Source organism: Tupaia chinensis, unplaced genomic scaffold (assembly GCF_000334495.1).
Source record: "Tupaia chinensis unplaced genomic scaffold, TupChi_1.0 Scaffold000141_1, whole genome shotgun sequence".
Classification (NCBI taxonomy): Eukaryota; Metazoa; Chordata; class Mammalia; order Scandentia; family Tupaiidae; genus Tupaia; species Tupaia belangeri.
In genome coordinates, this window is record NW_006159611.1 from 1,376,314 (window position 1) to 1,395,948 (window position 19,635).

The window sequence follows — 19,635 nt, forward strand, 5'->3', positions numbered from 1 at the left end:
GATGAGAAAGAGGGGTAAAGCGACAAACAGGCTATTTTCACAGTTAAATACCCCCTACGATGGATACTTCACAAATCGTGTAAACCATGAACTCGCCTAGGTTGAATTAGCTCCACTAGAATCCTCATGAGGCATATACCAATAAGGAATCTGGCTTATTAAAAATAATATACTTTGGGGTGATTCTTTCAGTATCTAAAATGGTATTTCCTTATTAGTCTTCAATGCTAACCTTTTTTCCTTTGAATATGCATACTAAAAATAAATAAACGACATGTTATCGATTGAAGATTAGTGAATCGTCAGGACTTTTCCAACAGACAAAATTCCATTGTCTTTCAGATTCATCGTTTTCATTCTTTTTTTTTTTTCAATTTATTCATTCTTTTTTTTTTTTTTCTTAATTTGATCACAGACAGAGAGAAAGAGGGATAGAAGGAAAATGAGAAAGCAAGCCCCCCCCGGTCCAGGACTCAGCCCGTGGTTGGCCATGTGGGAGCGTCTGGCGCCCTAACCAGCATGCCACCTGCTGGGCCCAGATTCACCATTTTCCACTGCAGACTGTGGCTCAGTGATGTCATTTGAGCAGACGTAGAAAGTGATGACGTAAGGAGGTGATATGCTTTCCCTGACGGCACACGCCTGCCTCTCTCAAGTGTCACGCCCCGTGAGCTTTTCTGCCCACACCTGAGCATGAGAAGCTGGCAAGACCCAGGTGCCTGTGGGTGCCAGACACTCCGTGGGGACCACCTTGCAGGGTTTCAGAGCCATGAGGACCAGCCCTCAGCTGGCCTCCCTCTCCCACATGTCGAACTTCCGGAACCAGTTCCAGAACGCTGGTGAAGGGTAAGGAACGGGGTCTTTACTCTCTGCCTTCTCGCTCTGCTAGGAAGCTGTGTTCTCACGCCCACCGTCAGATGCACGTAAACTGGGGTGCGATGGCCCGTGAGCTATCCCTGACTCCACGCTCTACACCGCCAGTGGACCTGTTCTCCTAGGTGGAGACGGACAGCCCAGAAGCAGGTGGTGATTGTGAGGGGGCCTGCAGTTATGTTGGCAGTGATAGAAGACACTTCAGAACACTTGGAATAATGTAATTGCTCGACCCCGGGAACACGGACATGAATGAAAGGTGTTGGCAGGTGTCCTGCTAGTTCAGAGAGTCACGCTGCTGTGTTTACTGGGGAAGTGCCCAGCGCCAGCAGCGTGGCATCGGTAACACGTGAGTGCAACAGGTCTGAGCGACAACCTCGGGCTTAAAATACTGTAACTCCTTTAAACTGAATTTCCAATTTAACAAAACACGGTTTTTCTATCCCATTATCTTTCTTAGTTTTTTTTTTTTTTTTAACGCTGCTACTCTGAAACATCTTATTTGTTTCTCTGGATATTTCAGTTTCTTAAACATTGTTTATATCTTAACAAGTAATACTTGACTATCAGATGGGTTATTGGATATTTGATAAAGGAGGAGCCATGAGTAGGTGAAGAGGCCCAGAGGAGGAGAGTCAGAGCCTCCTCCGGGGGAGGAAGGCTGCGTGAGTGGACACTGTGGACAGGTGGAGTTGGTGACCACAGGAAGCACCCGGGTTTGCATCAGCAGCTTTCCCATTTTTTTTTTTAGTTTTTTTTTTTTTTTTTAACGCTGCTACTCTGAAACATCTTATTTGTTTCTCTGGATATTTCAGTTTCTTAAACATTGTTTATATCTTAACAAGTAATACTTGACTATCAGATGGGTTATTGGATATTTGATAAAGGAGGAGCCATGAGTAGGTGAAGAGGCCCAGAGGAGGAGAGTCAGAGCCTCCTCCGGGGGAGGAAGGCTGCGTGAGTGGACACTGTGGACAGGTGGAGTTGGTGACCACAGGAAGCACCCGGGTTTGCATCAGCAGTGAGCACTGGGTGCTGGCCGGGAGGGGACAAGGGCTACGTTCTGGATGGAAAGCACCCTGTGCCCACTGCCTCTGTACCCCTGAGTGCCCCTGGAGTGCCTCCCATACCAGAGTTGGGAACTGGATGGTTAGAATCTCAGCAGTTTGGGACCAGCAGATGACGTAACGGTTATGTCGCTGGACTACCATGTAGTCAACCGCGATTCAAAGTCCCAGACTCGCAGCTTAAAAACTCATACCAGGTGCTTGCGTACCCAGAATCCCGAGAAGAGAAGGGATTGTGGCATGGCCATCCCCCTTAGAAGGTGACTTCTTGCTTTCTGTCTCTCCATCTCTCTGGTGAAAGCATGTGCCCTGTAGCAAAAACCTCTCTTTAAACAAAAAAGAAAAAGAAAGACAGATAATCTCAGCAGATTATGGTGAATATTTTTGGCTTATGGACCACGCCATCTGTGGCATGGTCGCCACTCTGCAGTTAAAGCAGCTGCAAACAGTAAGTAAATCGACGTGGCCGTGGCCCAGTAAAACTTGACGGACGAGCAATGGCTGTAATTAGGACCCGGGCCGTAGTCTGCCAGCCCTGATCTGATCAGGTAACCGAATTTAGGGTGAGCTGAACTGGAAACAGTAATGACCGAGTTTAAACGAGGAATTAAAAAAGTGTACTTCTACTGTGTTCTGGCTTAGTGGCTGTTATTTCTGTTAGGCTCTGTTTAGAGATTCTAGCTTCTCTTTCTCACTCACTCTGTACGTGTATTCCAGTGTGTACATCTTCCTCTTCGGTGGCGTTTAGGGTGGTGTAAGACCTGAGATGTCAAGTCTCGAGTTCCATTTGGTGACAATGTTTCCATTACAAGTAAGAATTTACCCCAGCGCTTATTAATGGCTGCCAATCAGAGGCACCTGTGTTGTGATTTTATTTTGTCATAAATGATTCTTGCTGAGGCCTGCTGTTTAGTCACCGTCCAGTGGCACTTTCTCATTAAAGAAGGTCGATCTGGGTGTGAGTCTCTAAAATTTCAATAAGTGTGGAGGTTTTTTTTTTTTTGTCTTTTAATTTTAAAAGATTTAAGAAACTGGCCCAACTTTGTAGTTTGGCTTTGTTCTGATACTCACTTAATTGGTTCTGCTAATGTGAATGCCCTTTCAAATATGAAAAAAAATAAAGCAAGAGGCAAAAGTTGATTATTTCTGTAATTGGATTTTCTCTTGAATAAAATGATTTTACTCACTTTATCTTTCTGACTTAAGGGGTGGGGGTGGGGGCGGTTTTCCTTCAGATTGTAGTCCGAAGCAGACGGAAGCAGCGTGGACCTGCTCCGGGGATCAGAATGGCTATTGGTCTTGGCTGTAATTAATTACCGATGCTGAACATTCTCTGGCCTTTGCTTTCATTCCCAAATCTAAATTTCCACTGTGTGCAAAATAATTCCATCCAGGAAGAATTCTAATTACTTGAGTAATTATCGTCTTATCTGTAAATGGAATTCAGACATTTGCTACAGTTTATGAATGTTAGAAATGTTTCATTTCCTTTTCACCTTGAGTAACAGAAAAATACGCATTACTGATTCGGCTTCATTCAACCTTATAATTCATGTTACCATAGAAACAGAAAAACTCATATAAGAATTGTGTTAATAGCACTATAGATGGTAAATACCTTCATGTTAACCAGCAATATCATCAAATGATTTTAATAACAGATGTGTAAGAATTCTGTGAGATTTAATATGGTTTCCTTTTAAGTATTATAGCAATATTATCCAGTATCCTTTTTAATTTTTAAAGCGGTACCTTTGGTCTCATATAAGGCTTTGTGCTTATCTCAAAATATTTACTGTGGGATGCAAGCATAGAGTTACAGGATCAAAAACTCACTTGACATGGTATTTCTTTAATTTTTAGTTAATGGTGATGATTAATTTGATTTTTGCTTGAGGCCAAACTGCATATTTGGGATTTATACCAGGTTTAGAAAGGTAATAGGTTATTCTAAATTCTTTGGTGTCATCGCTTCTGGGCCACCTCACACACACCTTTTTAGCCTGTTTGGTAGCCACGAGTTTCAGAAACAATTTTCTCATTCGCTTGGTCAATTTTTACCACAGGTATTTAAAGTTTGGGTTTTTTTGTTTGTTTTAATGGAGGGTTTTTGTTTGTTTGTTTTGCCAGTTTAAGTTCCGATATCTCAGATTGTCCAGAAATTTAGCAAATTGTCATTTTCTCTTGGTCTCTTTTCCTTTCTTTGTGTCTATCATAGTATTACCTTTTTAATGAAAAGAGTCAGCGTTGGAGTCAGCTCCGGCACAGTGGGTAAGCGCAGCTTTTCACTAAACTGCCTCACCAGAGGGGCAGGGTCCCCTACGGCTCACACGCCAGATTCGAGTCTGGGCCCAGTGTCTTGAAAAACATGCTGGAGGCGCATATGCGTGCCCAGGGTCCAGACGGGGTGAAGGCTGGAGGAAAAAGGCTTCCGGAGTGACCAGGTCCCTCTGGGGGGCTCGCGTGCTCTCTCTCACACAGGTACACACACACTGGTGCCCTACAGCATAGAAACAAAAGTAAAACTGTACCAGCTGGAAGCGAAACTACCTATCTGGATTTTTTTTTTTTTTTTTTTTTTTTTTAGCTAATTATAAGTAGTTTACTATTTTCAAAGAGAAGGAATCATTAAAAAGCTAATTACTGGGGCCAGCAGGTGGCATAGTGGTTAAGATATGACTCCCATGTGGCCAACCATGGTTCAAGTCCTGGACCTGGCAACTCAAAACTCACGCCAGGTGCATGTGCGTGCATGCCCAAAACCCGAAGAGGAGAGGGGAGGAGAAGGGATGGCTGCAAGGCCAACTCCCTTCGGAGGTGATTTCTCACTTTCTGTCTCTCTGTCTTCCAGTGAGCTCACTTGTCTTATAGCAAAAATCTCTCAAAACAAACAATAAAAACTAATCACTACTAAATTTTTCTCAGGGAGAGGCCTTGAAAGACTATCTTTGATTATAAATGTCATATATTACTAATATGTCATTTGTTTATTAGCATATAGATTTGCCTACTATTCGAGAACAGACTCTTTAAACTAGGTTTACACTTCTCTTTTAGACCCACAAGTTTTTCAGATGTTCTGTGAAAAAGATCACTCCCATTCATTTATAGGAATGCATTAATATTCTTATTCTTATTATATTCCATTTCCAAACAAATAGGGTTAAATTGTTTCTATGCCTATGTTTTTATTTTTTGTTTCTAATTTATTCCTTTTGTGTAAATGTGGTCATTAAAGTAGCAGAATATAAACACTGTTGAGTTCGATGGTTCTGCCCAGAGTCCTATCAGGAGGAGGGACTATGTTAATATTTCTACCAGAGGATATTTAATATAAGACATGAGTTACCGAGATGTCAGAAGCCCAGAAAGGCAGAGACAGGAAGATGGGTGGCTGGAGAATACTGACCACAGTGTGGGGCAGCAGAGGCGAGAAGATGTGTTACCCGGATCTGGTACACAGGCAGAGGGTCCTAGCCTCAGACTCCCTAGACCTTGCCCCCTTTCTTAGGACCTACCAGGAAGCCAGCTTTGGAGGGTGCAGTAGGGGAGGAGGGGAGGCTAGGAGTTGCATTTGGGACTTAGAGCTTTAGTATTTACAATACAGAACAGGCGAGTGTGACACTTTGAGACAACAGGAATAACATCAGTTTTCATCATCTCCGAAATATTGCAGTAATTCAGAGTGAGGAGTCATTTTACCCTAGTGGCTTTCTACTCAGTCAAACCCCAGGGCATGGGTGATTCCTGAGTGTTTTCAAGTTGCTAAAAGATGTGGGAGGGGCAGTATCGTATGACTCAGCTTATAGATTCTACTAAACCTATTGCAGAGATAATTATTTCAGTGCATATTAGGGCGATGGACGTTACCTGGTCCATTACACTGGTCATGTAATACAGACTCCTTTGGTTTAGATGCCTTTCAGATTTTTCTTTAAATTTCTAATACTTACTGAACCACTAGATCACAGGAGAAGTGCAAGGAGAAATATGGGCCATTGGTGTGCTAGAAGAGGAAGAGTCCAGGCTGGGGGAAGTTGATGTAGGTTTGTTGCTCACTGTTAGTCCCTTAAGGAATGCACAGCAGGTGAGGCTCTTACTGTGTACCAGTGGCTATTCTGAATGCTTTACAGGTATTACCTCACCTGATCCTTGCGATGATCCAGGAAGGGACACCCAGGAAGGGACACGTTGCTCTCCCCATTATGTAGGAGGGGGCCCTGAGGCTCAGATCAGTAAGATAACTTGAGACAATGTGACTGGTAACCATAGACCCAAATCAGTCTAGGCTGAATTCCGCTTTCTTTCTACTGGAACTATTGCTGTTTCCTTGCTCTGAGCCATCTTTAAACAATAATAATACATCTACCAATTTCCAACGGGTGATAATAATGATAAAAACAACAAGGTGTGTTATGCCATAAGAATTTAGCTTTCAAGGTTTCAATCTCTTCTACGATTCACAAGAGTACAGGTCAGGTTGGAAAGTTTGGGTGTGAATTCCAATTCCACCAGCAATAGCTTGGTGTTCTTTCACACATCACTTAATCCCTACACACCACAGTTTCCATCTCTTTAAAATGCAATTTCAAAAATACAGATTTTACTCTATTACTGTAGCAGATTGCTGTGCAGATTCTAGTAATCGTCAGTTTTGTTCTCTGTGAACTTAGGCCCTGTCAGCGCTTGCTTACGGTACATCAGATTACGCTGAGCGTGATCAGTGACATGGGTCAGAGATCAGGCTGCCTTGGAGAGTGATTGAAAACTCCAGGTCAGATCTTTTCTTTACTATTTACCGATGTTATGACCGTGGGCAATTTACCTCTCTGATTCTCACTTACCTGATGTTACTGTCCCCGTTTCCCTCGGAGGCTGAACCCACATCTACGTCATAGGAAGGTTGTATTAAACAGGATATAACTTGTTAATCTATTGCCTGGCACTCACATCATATAATAGATGACAGTTATTACCTGTCTGGCAAGGTTACGCTACTCACTGCTAATATATATTGAGCACTGTGCGGCTGCCACTGTCCTGAGCAGCTAGCACATGGATTAACTCATTAATCTTATCTGTAGATGCTTTTACTACCCTTTTATAAAGAGAAAACCGAACCATACGAAAACTAAATAACTTTCCCAAGAGCTTGACGCTAGAGGTAAACATCTTAGTTATAAAAAGGAGGCTTTTCTCCCGGATACCCATGCTAAAGAACTTGGCTAAACTTATTCTATTAGGTTTGTTAGATTCCTTAGATTTTCCACATAGAAGGTCATGTTATCTGCAGAAAAGATGGTTTATCTCTTCCATTTCAGCATGTATGTATGTGTCCTTAATTTCTTTTTCTTTCAGCACTTACTAAAACTTCTAGTAACATGTTGAGGAATTCAGGATAGAAGTCATTGACTTATTAACAGTCTTAGTGGCAAAGTATTCTTTCAGCACAAAATAAAATATCTGGGGGTTTCAAAATATAATAATTGGGAGTTTTCATAGCTGCCCATTATCAGATTGAGGTACTTTTCTCCTGTTCCTTGTTTACTGAGAGTTTTTTTTCATGAGTGAGTGCTTGATTTGTCAACTGAGTTATCTGCATCTATTAAGACCATCATGAGATATATATTTTAACCTTGATTCATTCACTATGTTGTACTTCATTCATTGATATTGACCTATCAAACGAACCTTGCATTTCTTGGCCATGATAAACAATCGTTCTAATACGTTGCTGGGTTGCGTTTGCAAACATGGTCAGGGATGTTTGTCTCTGTGTTGGGCCAGCCTCACTGGCACAGCCTTAATGTGCTGCTCCTCAGTGCTGGCATCCCACGGGAGGTCAAGGGGTGGCTCCATGGTTGACCTGTACCCATGTGCCCATGTACACGTGATCCTGTTGGTTAGGAAGGGCTGAGGGAAGATTGTGGTGTAAGACCGTGTTGAGAGTGGCTGTCTTTCTCTCTTTCTCCACCCCCTGCCATATCTCACTCTTTAATGAAATAAATAAGTAAATGGGGGCCAGCAGATGGCATAGTGGTCACTCCCACATAACCAACTGTGGGTCGAGTCTTGGACCAGTGGCTTGAAACTCACACTGGGCGCATATGCATATATGCCCAAGATCCCAGGAGGAGAAGGGATTGTGGTGTGGCCACCCCCTGTAGGGGGTGATTCCTCACTTTCCTTCTCACTGTTTCAGTGTCTCTCTCTCTTTCTGGTGAGTGTGCTCACCCTAATGCCAAAATCTCTTTTAAAAAAGAAAACAAATAAAGTAATAATTAAAAAATTATTTTTGTCTCTTTGTTCATAAGGGATATTGGTCTAGAACTTACTTTTAATCTCCTCCTCTGTTTAGACCTTTAAAGGAGTATTTTTTTTCTCATTTATCTTTAAAAAGATATTGGATATAAAATTGATTTTGTTTGGCGTAAAATTGATTTTAGTCTTTCTTAACTGTTTGATAAAATTTGCCATGAAGCCATCTGGGCCTAGGTTGTTTTGTTTTGTGTTGTTTTATTTCAGTGGCAAACATTTCAAAATAGAAATTAAATTGTAACAGATAGAGGGATATTCAAAATTTCTGTTCCTTGAGTCTATTTTTATAATCTAGATCTGTCAAGGAATTTGACCGTTTGTCTTGGTTGTGAATATATTGGTACACAGCTGTTCACAATACGCTCTTAGTGTACTTTCCCCCCTAAGTACTTTCTTCATGATAGCACATGTGTGTACAAGTGAGGAAGAGGGTGCAGGTCAAGCGAGCTGGGCAGTCAAACCTGCACTTGCTGTGTGCCTTCCTACACTGCAGTTCTGTGCTGTTCCTCCTGTGTCACTGCGGCTGTATGCTTAGTGCACTTTCCATGTTGGTAGCGTCTGTAGTGATGTTCCCCGTCATACCTGAAGTTGTCGTTCATATCTTGTATTTTTTTCTCAGTCTAGTTAGTAGTTTATTAATTGGTGCAGTTATATTCAGATTTTTCAATGATACACCTTTTACTTTTACTGGTTTTTGTCTATTGTTTTCTAGTTCATTGAATTTTTTTTGGCTTATCCTTATTATTTTGTTTTTGTCTTAATTTGCTCTTTTTTTTTCTAGCTTCTAGAGGTGGAGGTTTTGATTTTTGACTTTATATTTTCTTGTTTTTGTTTTTGTTTTTAATGCTAGAGGACATATGTATGTGGGTAAGAGAGAAAGAGAGGCCCTAAAGGGGCCCAGTCACACTGCCCTCCTTTATTCTTCCATTTCTCCACCCCATCTGGACCCTGGGTGCTTGTGCCTGATGTGTTTTTCAAGCTCCCAGAGCCAAAATTCAGACCTTGGTCAGCCATGTGGGATCTGGCTCCTCCCACATAGTGGTCAAGCACTGCTCTGTGGGCCACCCCTTGACTTTGTCTTTCTAAAGCAGAGATTTAAACCATACATTTCCCTCTAAGCGCTGCTTTAGCTCATACCATGTGTTAGATATGTTTTTATTTTTATTCAGTTCAAGATATTTTTCTCTTCTACCTACCTCTAGTTTATGTCTCTGAAAAAGTCAGATAAAATTGTCTTAGAATAAGTCTCCACTGGACTGAAAATTTAATCATGTGTTTTGTTTATGCTTACTAATTTTGATGGGCCTAGTCCTTTAATGGTTTTTCTTCTCACTCTTTCTCTCCCTCTCTCTTTCTCACTTTCTGTCTTTTTATTCTTCTTTCTTTCAATGATAAATAGCATGTCTATTAGCCCTACTTTTCTACATGTGGAAATTGAAGCCCGTGCTGTTTTTTATTTAAAGAATGAACTAGAATCATTCTTTTGTATATTTTTGCCAGAGAAACATCAAATTGCAAGTGAACATCTTCAGGTGAATTAAAGCACATTTTAAAGTAGTATGCTTTAAATCTTCAAAGTGTGGGCTGTGTCCATGCGTGTATTTTTATTCAAGGTAAAATAATTATCTCTTAAAATACTTAGGGTTTCTGTAAATCCTAGCCTAGGGCTCGCAGAGAGTCTGCTTTCCTTACATGTCCCTGAGGGTCTTCCATAACTGATCACAGCGGTGCTTCTGACAGGGTCAGGTACTTAATTGGTATCTTTCTTATTCTACTACCAAGTTATTTTGTAAACTCATTTTGCCAGTAAACATAAGAGTGAAAAAGTAGTGCTTCAACGTGTTACAGTTACTTAAGCAAATTGAGCTTTTTCATCTTCATCTTTCAATCTGAATTATTCTCTAAAACTCCCATGAAAACATAAATATAGAAAGTTTTCAAAATAGAAGTAGAACAGACTGTGACTCAGTTAATGCAACCAGACTATGGAGAGGTCCCTGGTGTGAATCTTGGGGCCTCCCTGTCCACACTGGTCATGTGGGTGTATGCCCATGGTCCGGGCTGGTGGGCACTGTGAATGCGTGGTTGTGACAGCCCTGTTGGGAGTGACTGTGTCTTTCTCTCTGTCTCCTTCTTTCACCTTCTCTGTATCTTCCTCTCATGGAAGACATAAAAAAAAAACTAAAAATATTTAAGGATACATACTACTTAAAAATTCCTTCATACAGATTCGATAAGTTCATGGAAATTATAATTTTTAAAAATGTAATATTTTGACTATCCATAGTGTTTCCAAAAGGGCATTACACCGATTTACGGTCTGAAATGTTTGGATTAATAGGCCGTTCTGCACCTTTATCATTGCCTCTTCGCCACTTAAATCATCGCCTATTAACTTAGAATTTGCTCCACTTTGACATGTTTGATTTTCCCATATACCAAAGACAACTATTTAGTAGGCAAATTAAAAGTGTAAATGAGATTTTAGTTTGTTCACCTAAGGGGACAAATTATTTTTGAGAATGTATGTGGCATCGTTTGCATATGTGCAATTAATGCATAGATAGATGAGCTTCGTCTGACGTTAAAATGCAGCCTCTACTTTAGAAACCATTTATAAGCAATCAGCTTACAGCCTTATGTATTTTGAAACCAATCAAACTGCTTTTACTTTTACATACTGACTAGCAAAAGTCAGTAATTCACCATGGCTTACCCCTTTCTGTTATCAGTTACCATTTTGTGTAGATTATCAGATGCATCCTGCACTGACTATCCCCTTCCTTACCCTTACAAAGGTCTGTCTGTTCGTTTTCTCTGTGGGCCTTAAGGCCAAAATAAGCAGATGTTGCATAATTTTGAGCTCAACTGTAATGGATCAAGAAGAATGGGGGGGGGTCAGTGAGGTACTTTCCTTTGGGAATACCCCATGATCGAGTGCCAGCTTCATTCCAGGTCGTATTGTACAACAATAACCAGTTTGTTTCTGCAGATTTCACAGGCAGTTTCGAGGATTTATTTTTTTTAATTTCCTGGGAGAGATGGACTATGTCATCATCTGTTGTGATCACTAATTTTATTTTTAGTTGTGGATTTCTTTTGATCAGGCATAGTTAAAAGCACATATTAAACCAGCTAATTGGGAATTGTTCACATAACTTTTCTGTTACACAAGCTTCCATGTAGAAAAAATGGCTTTTAATATCTATAATTGTGGGGAAGCATGTGATTTCCAAATATGATCTCGATGATTAGTCTTAAATAATATTAGAATAAAATGATATTATAGTAAAAACTGTTTTAAAAATTAAAAGCATACCATTTCATTTTTCTGTATGAATATTGTCTGTTTTTCTATTGGACATAACAGAGAAAAGTTATGATGTTTGAAATGGTCTTACTAATTGAAGTACAGCCACATTAATAACTAGGTAAGATGAAATAGAAAGCCAAAATGAAGTACTTTTAGAAAATAAAATTTCCATGCATCTTTTACACAGGCATTAGAGTTGCATGCAAACCAAGCTGTTGTTTTTATGAAGCTGTTTGTATTGAAAATCCAGTCATTTGAATTTCCTCATTGGTACATCCTTTGTTTTTTCTCATGCCCCAGAATATCTTATATACCTTAATTAGGTAAACTTTTATCTTTCCATATAGAGCTGCGTTTATGTAGTAGGGAAATGAATACAGATATTCTGTGACTCGAAATGTTTGAAATGTTTACTCTGTGGCTTGAAATGTTCTGTTGTCTGCACGTTTTTGAATGCTGTTGAAATACAGTAGGACATGACAGCATATTGATGGAGGAACCAAATGGCCGCAGAGAAATGACTTGCAAGATGCTAACATTGGACCTTCAGAAACAAAGGCTGCTTGCTTTTCAATCTCTCTCTGATAAAAAGCTGTTAGGGCTTTGCTCTTAAATATGATGGGACCGTGAGAGCTACTGTGTGTGCTCCGAAATCTTAAATGAATGAAAGGGCCCCGGATACAAGAATCTGGAGGAAATAAATATAATTGCAGTTAGCAGAAGAAAATCGCAGAAGCCTTTGTTATCTTCCACTAAGTAGGAAAAGATGTCACATCTCTGAAACAAGAACAGGATGCCGTGAAAAGGAAAATTCAAGACTAACAAGGAGCTCTGGAAAACTTAAACTGTAATATTGCATTTTTCTTCCGACAGAAGAATTGGAAGATAGGCTTAAGTAAATTAAAAGAAAAAATAGAACACAAGGACAAAGAAGGCAAGTAAAAGAAAAAGCTTCAGTGGTCAATCTAGTAATCTCAACAAACAAGTGGAATCGCTGAGGGAAAACAATAAAGAAAGGAAAAAGCCTCCTCCATATTACACCTTGTACCAAGATTTAAAAGATCCAATCCAAGCAATATTATCATGAAGTGTTAAACATTGATTTCAAAGTTAATATTCTAAAACCTTTCAAAAAGCAAGTGGGAGGGGTGCCTACGTTGTAAAGACGAGTATATCTGAGTAAATATGGACATCCCGTTAGCAAACTTGCAAGCTCTCAAAAATAGATATCAACAAAAGAGCAATGCGAAATTCCGGTGGATAGTATTTGTCAACGAGGTGCTGTTGCATAACCACACTGTCCATCAGTGTGTAGTGTAAGACATGTTCTGACGCACTACGACTTAACTTCCCACCGGCACTTTTTCTGATGAAGCCTCTGAAAGCGAGCTCTACCAGAAGGAGGGAGTTCATCACAGTTTAAGAAGACAGAATCCAGGAGGAGGGGGACTGAAAAAACATGCTACGGAGCAACACTCAAGAATGGCAGCCAGTTCATTGGAAAGGCAACACACACTTGAAGAAGTGGGAGTGGCATTTCCAATGGGCGAAAAGAACTGGCGAATTATAGAAGACGTTAGATGTTTAGAAAATAGTGTTGGTGGGGCCAGCAGGTGGCATGGTGGTCAAGGCACTGGACACTCCCACATGGTCAACCAAGGTTTGAGTCCCAGACCTGGTGGCTTACTTTCTCACTTTCTCTCTCTCTCTCTTTCTCTCTGATCAAATTAAAATAAATAAATGAATAAATAAAATTAATTCTTTAAAAAAAAAAGAAAAGAAAATAGTGTTGGGTTTTGATAGGACTGATGGAGCTTCTGGAAAACATTAGCATATGTATATAGACTATTAAACAGATTTTAAACAGAGAGGTAATTATTTACTCTAGGAAAAATTAAGTGTGAAAAAAAGCAAAATGTAATGAGGGCATACCAGTTGGCTCTGCAGGAAACAGTATCTGTATACCAATGGAAGTATTATCAATTTAGCTGAAAATTTTTTCAGTGATTATGTTGGGAGGCTAGAGATAGAGTAGCTTAAAATTTATCATTTATTATGATAGAGAAGTTGTTAAATATTGCCTGAGATCACTAAATATAGAAATAGCAGAGTAAACATCTATTTTTAAGTCTAGAAAAAGGAACACTATCTAAAATAATTTAAAATGGGTGTCTGAGGATGACAAGGGCTCTTTAGAACTATTTTCAAGTGTCCTTTTCCCGAAAACAAATTCATTATGGAAAAAATAGTATTTAAAAGTATAAGCTAAATAGAATAATTATGGGGCATAGTCAACTTTTTACATTATTGCCTTGCTATCTTGTTATTTTCCAGAGTTCCTGGAATAACTATTGCTACAGACATCATCTGTGGTTTTCCTGGAGAAACGGATCAGGATTTTCAAGAAACAGTGAAACTCGTTGAAGAGTACAAATTTCCAAGTCTCTTTATTAATCAGTTTTACCCACGACCAGGAACTCCTGCTGCAAAAATGGAACAAGTTCCGGCACAAGTGGTAAGATGTTTTTCTTGTTGGTATTATTTTTTTTGCCAGTAGCTATAAAACTGCAGCTGCATTGCCTACTTTAATCCAGCTTGCTCTTAAGTTTCAAAACATGGGAGGGTTTCCAAGTTGGGGTCAGGGGTCACGGGGGACCTTCAATGAGTTAAAAGACCGCAGGCAACAAAAATATAATGACCCTTTTCTTTAACTAATACCTAGGACTTACCTGTATGTGTAAGATAAATCTTTGGATGTTTTAAAGTAAGACATTTAAATTTCTGTGAGTAAATGATATTTCATATTTGCCCTGCTTCTTAAAAGTTCTTTTTAATAATTTGTTGCTTATTGGGTATTTCATGGTCTCTCTTCTCCGAGTAGCATTGGTAATGTCTTACCTACCTATCTGTCTACCTTCTTATCTACTATATTTTTAGGGGGAGGTTATGTTGCTTACACAATGAACTTCAGTTTAATTTTATATTTTCATGTTCATGGGTATATTAGAATAATGTGACCTTAAATAAATGTGAAAAATTTGAGATCCAGTACAGACAACTTCCCAGAATGCCCCAGAAATTTATGGCTCTAAAACACATATTTAGTTTCTAGATTCAGTGGCTGAATATGAGAAGATATAAAGTAACCCTTAAAAGTAAATAGAATTTTTAACTTAAAAGCTTCTACTTTGTTTCTAATAATTTTTTTAAGAGAGAGATGTGTTTGCCAAAGAGATAGAGACAGAAGTCAAGAAATCACCCCGCGGGGGGAGGACCATGCTGCAATCCCTTCTCCTCCATTCTCCTCTTGGGATTTTGGGGCACACACACTCATGCACCCTGCATGAGTTTAAGCCACTGGGTCTGGGACTCAAACCATGGTTGACTACGTTGGAGTCCAGCAACATAGCCATTATGCCATTGCGTTGGGACTCCGCCAACCTAGCCATTATGCCATTTGCTGGTCCCTCTAGTAATTTTTTTTTTTTAAAGTATGCCCTATCATTAAGTTTCTTCAACTACTTTCTTTCTTATTTATTTATTTATTTATTTATTTATTTTTTGGAGAGGTTATTGCTATAGGATATGTGTGCTCACCAGAAATAGAGAGAGAAATAGAGAGAGATAGAAAGTGAGAAATCATTCCCCAGGGGCGATGGCCATGCCACAATCCATTCTCCTCCATTCTCCTCTCAGGATCTTGGGCACACATGCACACATGCCCGGCATGAGTTTAAGTCACCGGGTCTGGGACTTGAACTGCCATCAACTACATGGGAGTTCAATGACATAGCCATTACGCTAACTGCTGGTCCCTCCTCAACTACTTTCATTCATAGATACAAAAAGGAATAACCCAGAGCTTGTTACTGTTTTTCTATTGGGTTGTTAAGAAAACCATGACTCATTTTTGCATAGAAAAATATGTCATGATTTTCCCAACAACCTAATATTAAGTTTGTCCCAGTAAAACCAAAATGAATATCATTGTTTTCCCCCAAATTTCTTCATTCTGATTTCATAAGTGTCTGTGTATACAAGGGTAAGCAAATATTTTGCAGATAGACCATTTAATTTATTTCTAATTTAATCAACAAAAAGTGCAGGTTATAATACCGCAGATAATTAACTTTCCACAAACATAAACAGACATCGAAGTAATTCATGCCTTTTTCTAGCCACATTATTTTCTCTTGAGTATAGTTTGTATACAGCGAAATTCGCTCCTCGTGCACAGGTCTCTGGCTTTCAGCAAATGCATGCAGGAGTGTCACTCGCTCAGTCACAGTGGGGAGTTCTGTCATTCCCCATCATTCCTCACTCTTCTGTCGTCATCTGCTCCCCCTACCCCCAGCTCACCGCAAAGACTGACCTGTTTACCATCCTTAGATCAAGCCATCCTTTTGAAAACTTTACTGCTTCTTTAATAAAAGATTCTAACAGTTCTGCCATACCTGCAAAAAAGTAAGAGGTGCTGCATTTGCCAGGAAACCCGCCACCAGCCACTAGCCAAGGAATAGAACATCCTCAGCACCCCGGACTGCCTGTCACGCCCCTCCCCCCCATTTGCTATCCACTCCATTTCCTGGAGGAAATCACTATCCCTCATTCTAATGCAGCTCATTAGTTAGACCTGTTTTTAAACTTGATAAAAATAGAATTTTTCTATGTTTGATTGTTCCTGTATGGGATTTGGGAAGATTTGTGGGTTTTGTTTTGTTTTGTTTTGTTTGCTTGTCTGTTTTTCTTAACTCTTGGTGAAACTTGTCTAGGTTTTTAAAAGTGGCTGTAGTTTTTCCGTTTTCTTTGCCATATAGTGTTCCTTTGCATACCTATATTGCAATTTATCCAAACTGCTGTTAAAGGAGAGTTAGTTAGTGGGCCGGATGATGGCACAGAGCTAACGATTGGACTCACATAGGGAAGGTCCTGGGTTTGCCTCCTGGAACCTCCGTGTCATACTGGGCATGGACCCTCCTGTCGTTCGGACTGGCTGAGACAAGGGGTGGGTCGTGGCATGGAGAGTGTTCAGAGAGCCTTTCTCTCCATCTCTCTCTGCCTCTCTCTCATGGGAGAAGATATCTTTTTTTGGAGAAGATATCTTTTTAAAAAGGAGGGGCTGTTGGGTATTTTCAACATCTCAGTTTTCACAGCTGTGAAAGTTCTTGCTTTGTGCTTGGTTCTCCTTGTGTCTAAATATTTCCACCAGGTCGTTCGCTGGAGTGTAATTGCTGGGTCATAGGAAATGTGATTGATCTGCTTTACTCTTCCCTTGTCACAGAAGTCATGACGTGCTTTTCTATGCAAAAATGTGTCACGACTTTTCTGACAACCCAATAGAAACTGCCGAACAGTTTTCCTAAGTAGTTGAATAAATTTTTCACCCCGACAGCAGCGTATGCACATGTTGTAAGCTGCGTATCCTTTTCGGCACTGGCGCAGTTATGCTGTTAATGTCAGCCGTTCTGATGGGTATGTGTTGTAATCCTGCTTTTATATTTTTCTGTCGACTAACGATACTGAGTACCTCATGTATGTTTATTGGCTATTCCGATATTCTTTTTAAATCTTTGCGCATTTACCTGTGACTTACCAGTTTGATTTGATTTATAGAGTTATTTATGGAATTGATTTGATTTGATTTATAAGAGTTACTTACATATTTATATCTGGATACAAATGCTTCGTAGGTGATGGTAATTTAAATATCTTCATTTATTTTCTTCCTTTTTATGTCAGATGGCACACGTGCGTGCATGAGAGAGAGAGCACCATGATACTTTTCCCTCTGTTTCTCTATTCCTTTAAGATCTGGGCATGTGTGCACACCTGCCTGGCTGGCCTGTTGCCCTCAGGGCTGGGATTTGAACAGCCGTGGTCAGCCATGTTGGATCCGGCTTCCTCTATACCGCACTTGCCTGCACTTCTATTCTGTCACCTCTTTTCACTCTGTTCTGCCTTTTGAAGAGCAGACATTCTTAATTTCAGCAGAGCAGCATTTATTGATATTTCCCTTTCCCGTGTTAGTGATTTAGTGTCCCGACTTAAAGTATGTTTACCTTTTCCACACCGTCACGAAGATACCTCTCGTGCTGTATAGAAACTTGGTCACTTTGTCTTTGACCTTTAGACTTACACTCCAACTGGAATTCATTCTTGTTTGAGGTCCGAAGTGTATTTGGGGTTGGGAGAAGTCCCAGGTTGCTTTCTGCTGCGGCCGTGCCCATGAGCATGCCCTTTTGAGTCACTGCCACTCACAGACTGACTCTTTCAGTCCTCGCTGCCCTGCCTGGTCCCTGGTGTCATAAATCGAGGGTCTGTGCCTCTGGGTCTGTCCTGATCAGAAATACACTCAACTTGTTTCTTACTGTTTTTTCTTTCCTTTCAGACATTTATTTTTATCTTGCTTCCTTTATGAATTTGTAATTACCAGAAGAATAAAAAAGTCTGTAGAAGGTGAGGGGTGACAGGTTTCAGGCTGAGAAAGACCGAGTGAATTTCTATTAAATAAAGGGAATGTAAGTTCTATCCCTCGAAAAGTCATCTTTATTATATTTCAGTCTAACCTTTTCTAGTGATGACTCTGTGCCTTGTTTTATGCAGGTTTCAGGAAAATTGCACAGATCTACATAATTCTTTTATGCCTTTTATATGAACTTGGTTATTAAAATTGCAGTATTCAATTTGAACTCACTTTTATTACCTTAATAATAACTTTAGAAGTGAGTAGCACTCTTTGGAGTAACTTCTACAGATAAAGAGTTTTACAATGTATGTCTTATTTTTTGACCTTCTGTTTTTTTTGTTGTGATTACTGTGGTTCATTTGTAACTCTCTATACCCTTCTAAGGAACTTATAAGTGTAGTTCCAACGGTTAGAGCAGATAGTGTTCAGTCAACAAAACCTATTTGCTAACCTAACACGAAACCTTTTTCTAACTCTTGCTCCTTGAAACCATGTTTATTTTGCAATTTACGGCAAACTAATCAAACATGAGCAGATAAGCATTCAAATGGAGAAAAGCGTACTGTTCTACCTACGTTTTCTCTGAGACCTTATAATCAAAGATGAAGTTCCTGGTCATTAATTTCTGCTACTCATACTCAAGTGCCTTGGAATTTCTCCTACCCATAGAGAAGTGCCTTCGAAGATAAGTTAGATGGCAGGTGGGGGGATAACCCTTCCATTTTCATGCCACTGTGTCAACAAGAAACATAGCCTGGGCTTTTCATGCCCGTTGTCTTCTGCTGTTCTTCCAGCAACACTTGTAGGCATCTAGTCGTTTTTTCACCTTGCGGACGAGTGAGCTGAGGCTCTGAGAAGGGTAAATGTGCCCAGTTGCATAGCTACTAAGCAAACAGCCAGAGGTGCAGGCTTTATTCTTTCTGACTGAACTGCTTTTTACTTTCATAGAGAGTCAAAAAAATATTCATCTCAGAAATTCAAAATCATTTCAAAATATGCTGACCCCCAAAAGTATCGATGTTCAATGTTGTTTTTCTGTTACACCAGTGATTTTTCTGTTTGGAGACCTTAGGTATATTTTTAGCTTCTCAAAACTGATTTTAGACAGATAGGAAAGTTGTAAGAATATAGTCCGAAGCCGCTCCCACCCTGCCCCCCCCCCAGTGTATCCTTAAACAAGATTCATGTGTTTTCTCTGGAGAATGTTGGACAGACATAGACACATGGTAATTTCAGAAGAGGTGACATACACTGTAAAGATAAAAGTGATTCAATGTAATATAAAAAAGAAATTTAAAATGAAGAATAGGTTACAGAACTCGCGCCTCCTCCCCTCAGTATTTAGTATGTATTTTCTAAGAGCAATGATCAACTTCAGGAAATTTAACATGGCTATGAAACTTTAATGTACTGATCCTATTGCAGTTTCATCAAGAGTCCCAGGAGCATCTAGAGTTTTTTCTTGACACAGGAGTTGGCCTGGGATTGTGTCTTCATTTGGTTGTTGTATTGCTATATAGTCTCTGGTAAGTTAGACAGTTTCTGAGCTTTTCTGTAACTTTCATAGCATAAACATTTTTTTTTTTTTTTTTTTTTTT

General features: G+C 39.8%; 1 protein-coding gene across 4 annotated transcripts in view; it reads left to right on the forward strand.

The window, feature by feature from the left end:
- CDKAL1 (CDKAL1 threonylcarbamoyladenosine tRNA methylthiotransferase) overlaps positions 1-19,635 on the forward strand; it is a 492,813-nt gene that overhangs the window by 357,521 nt on the left and 115,657 nt on the right. For all 4 annotated transcript variants that reach the window (XM_006145110.2, XM_027770551.1, XM_027770552.1 and 1 more), the window contains one exon: positions 13,906-14,086. In XM_006145110.2, coding sequence (XP_006145172.1) covers positions 13,906-14,086 — 181 coding nt within the window. The remainder of the gene's footprint in view (positions 1-13,905; positions 14,087-19,635) is intronic.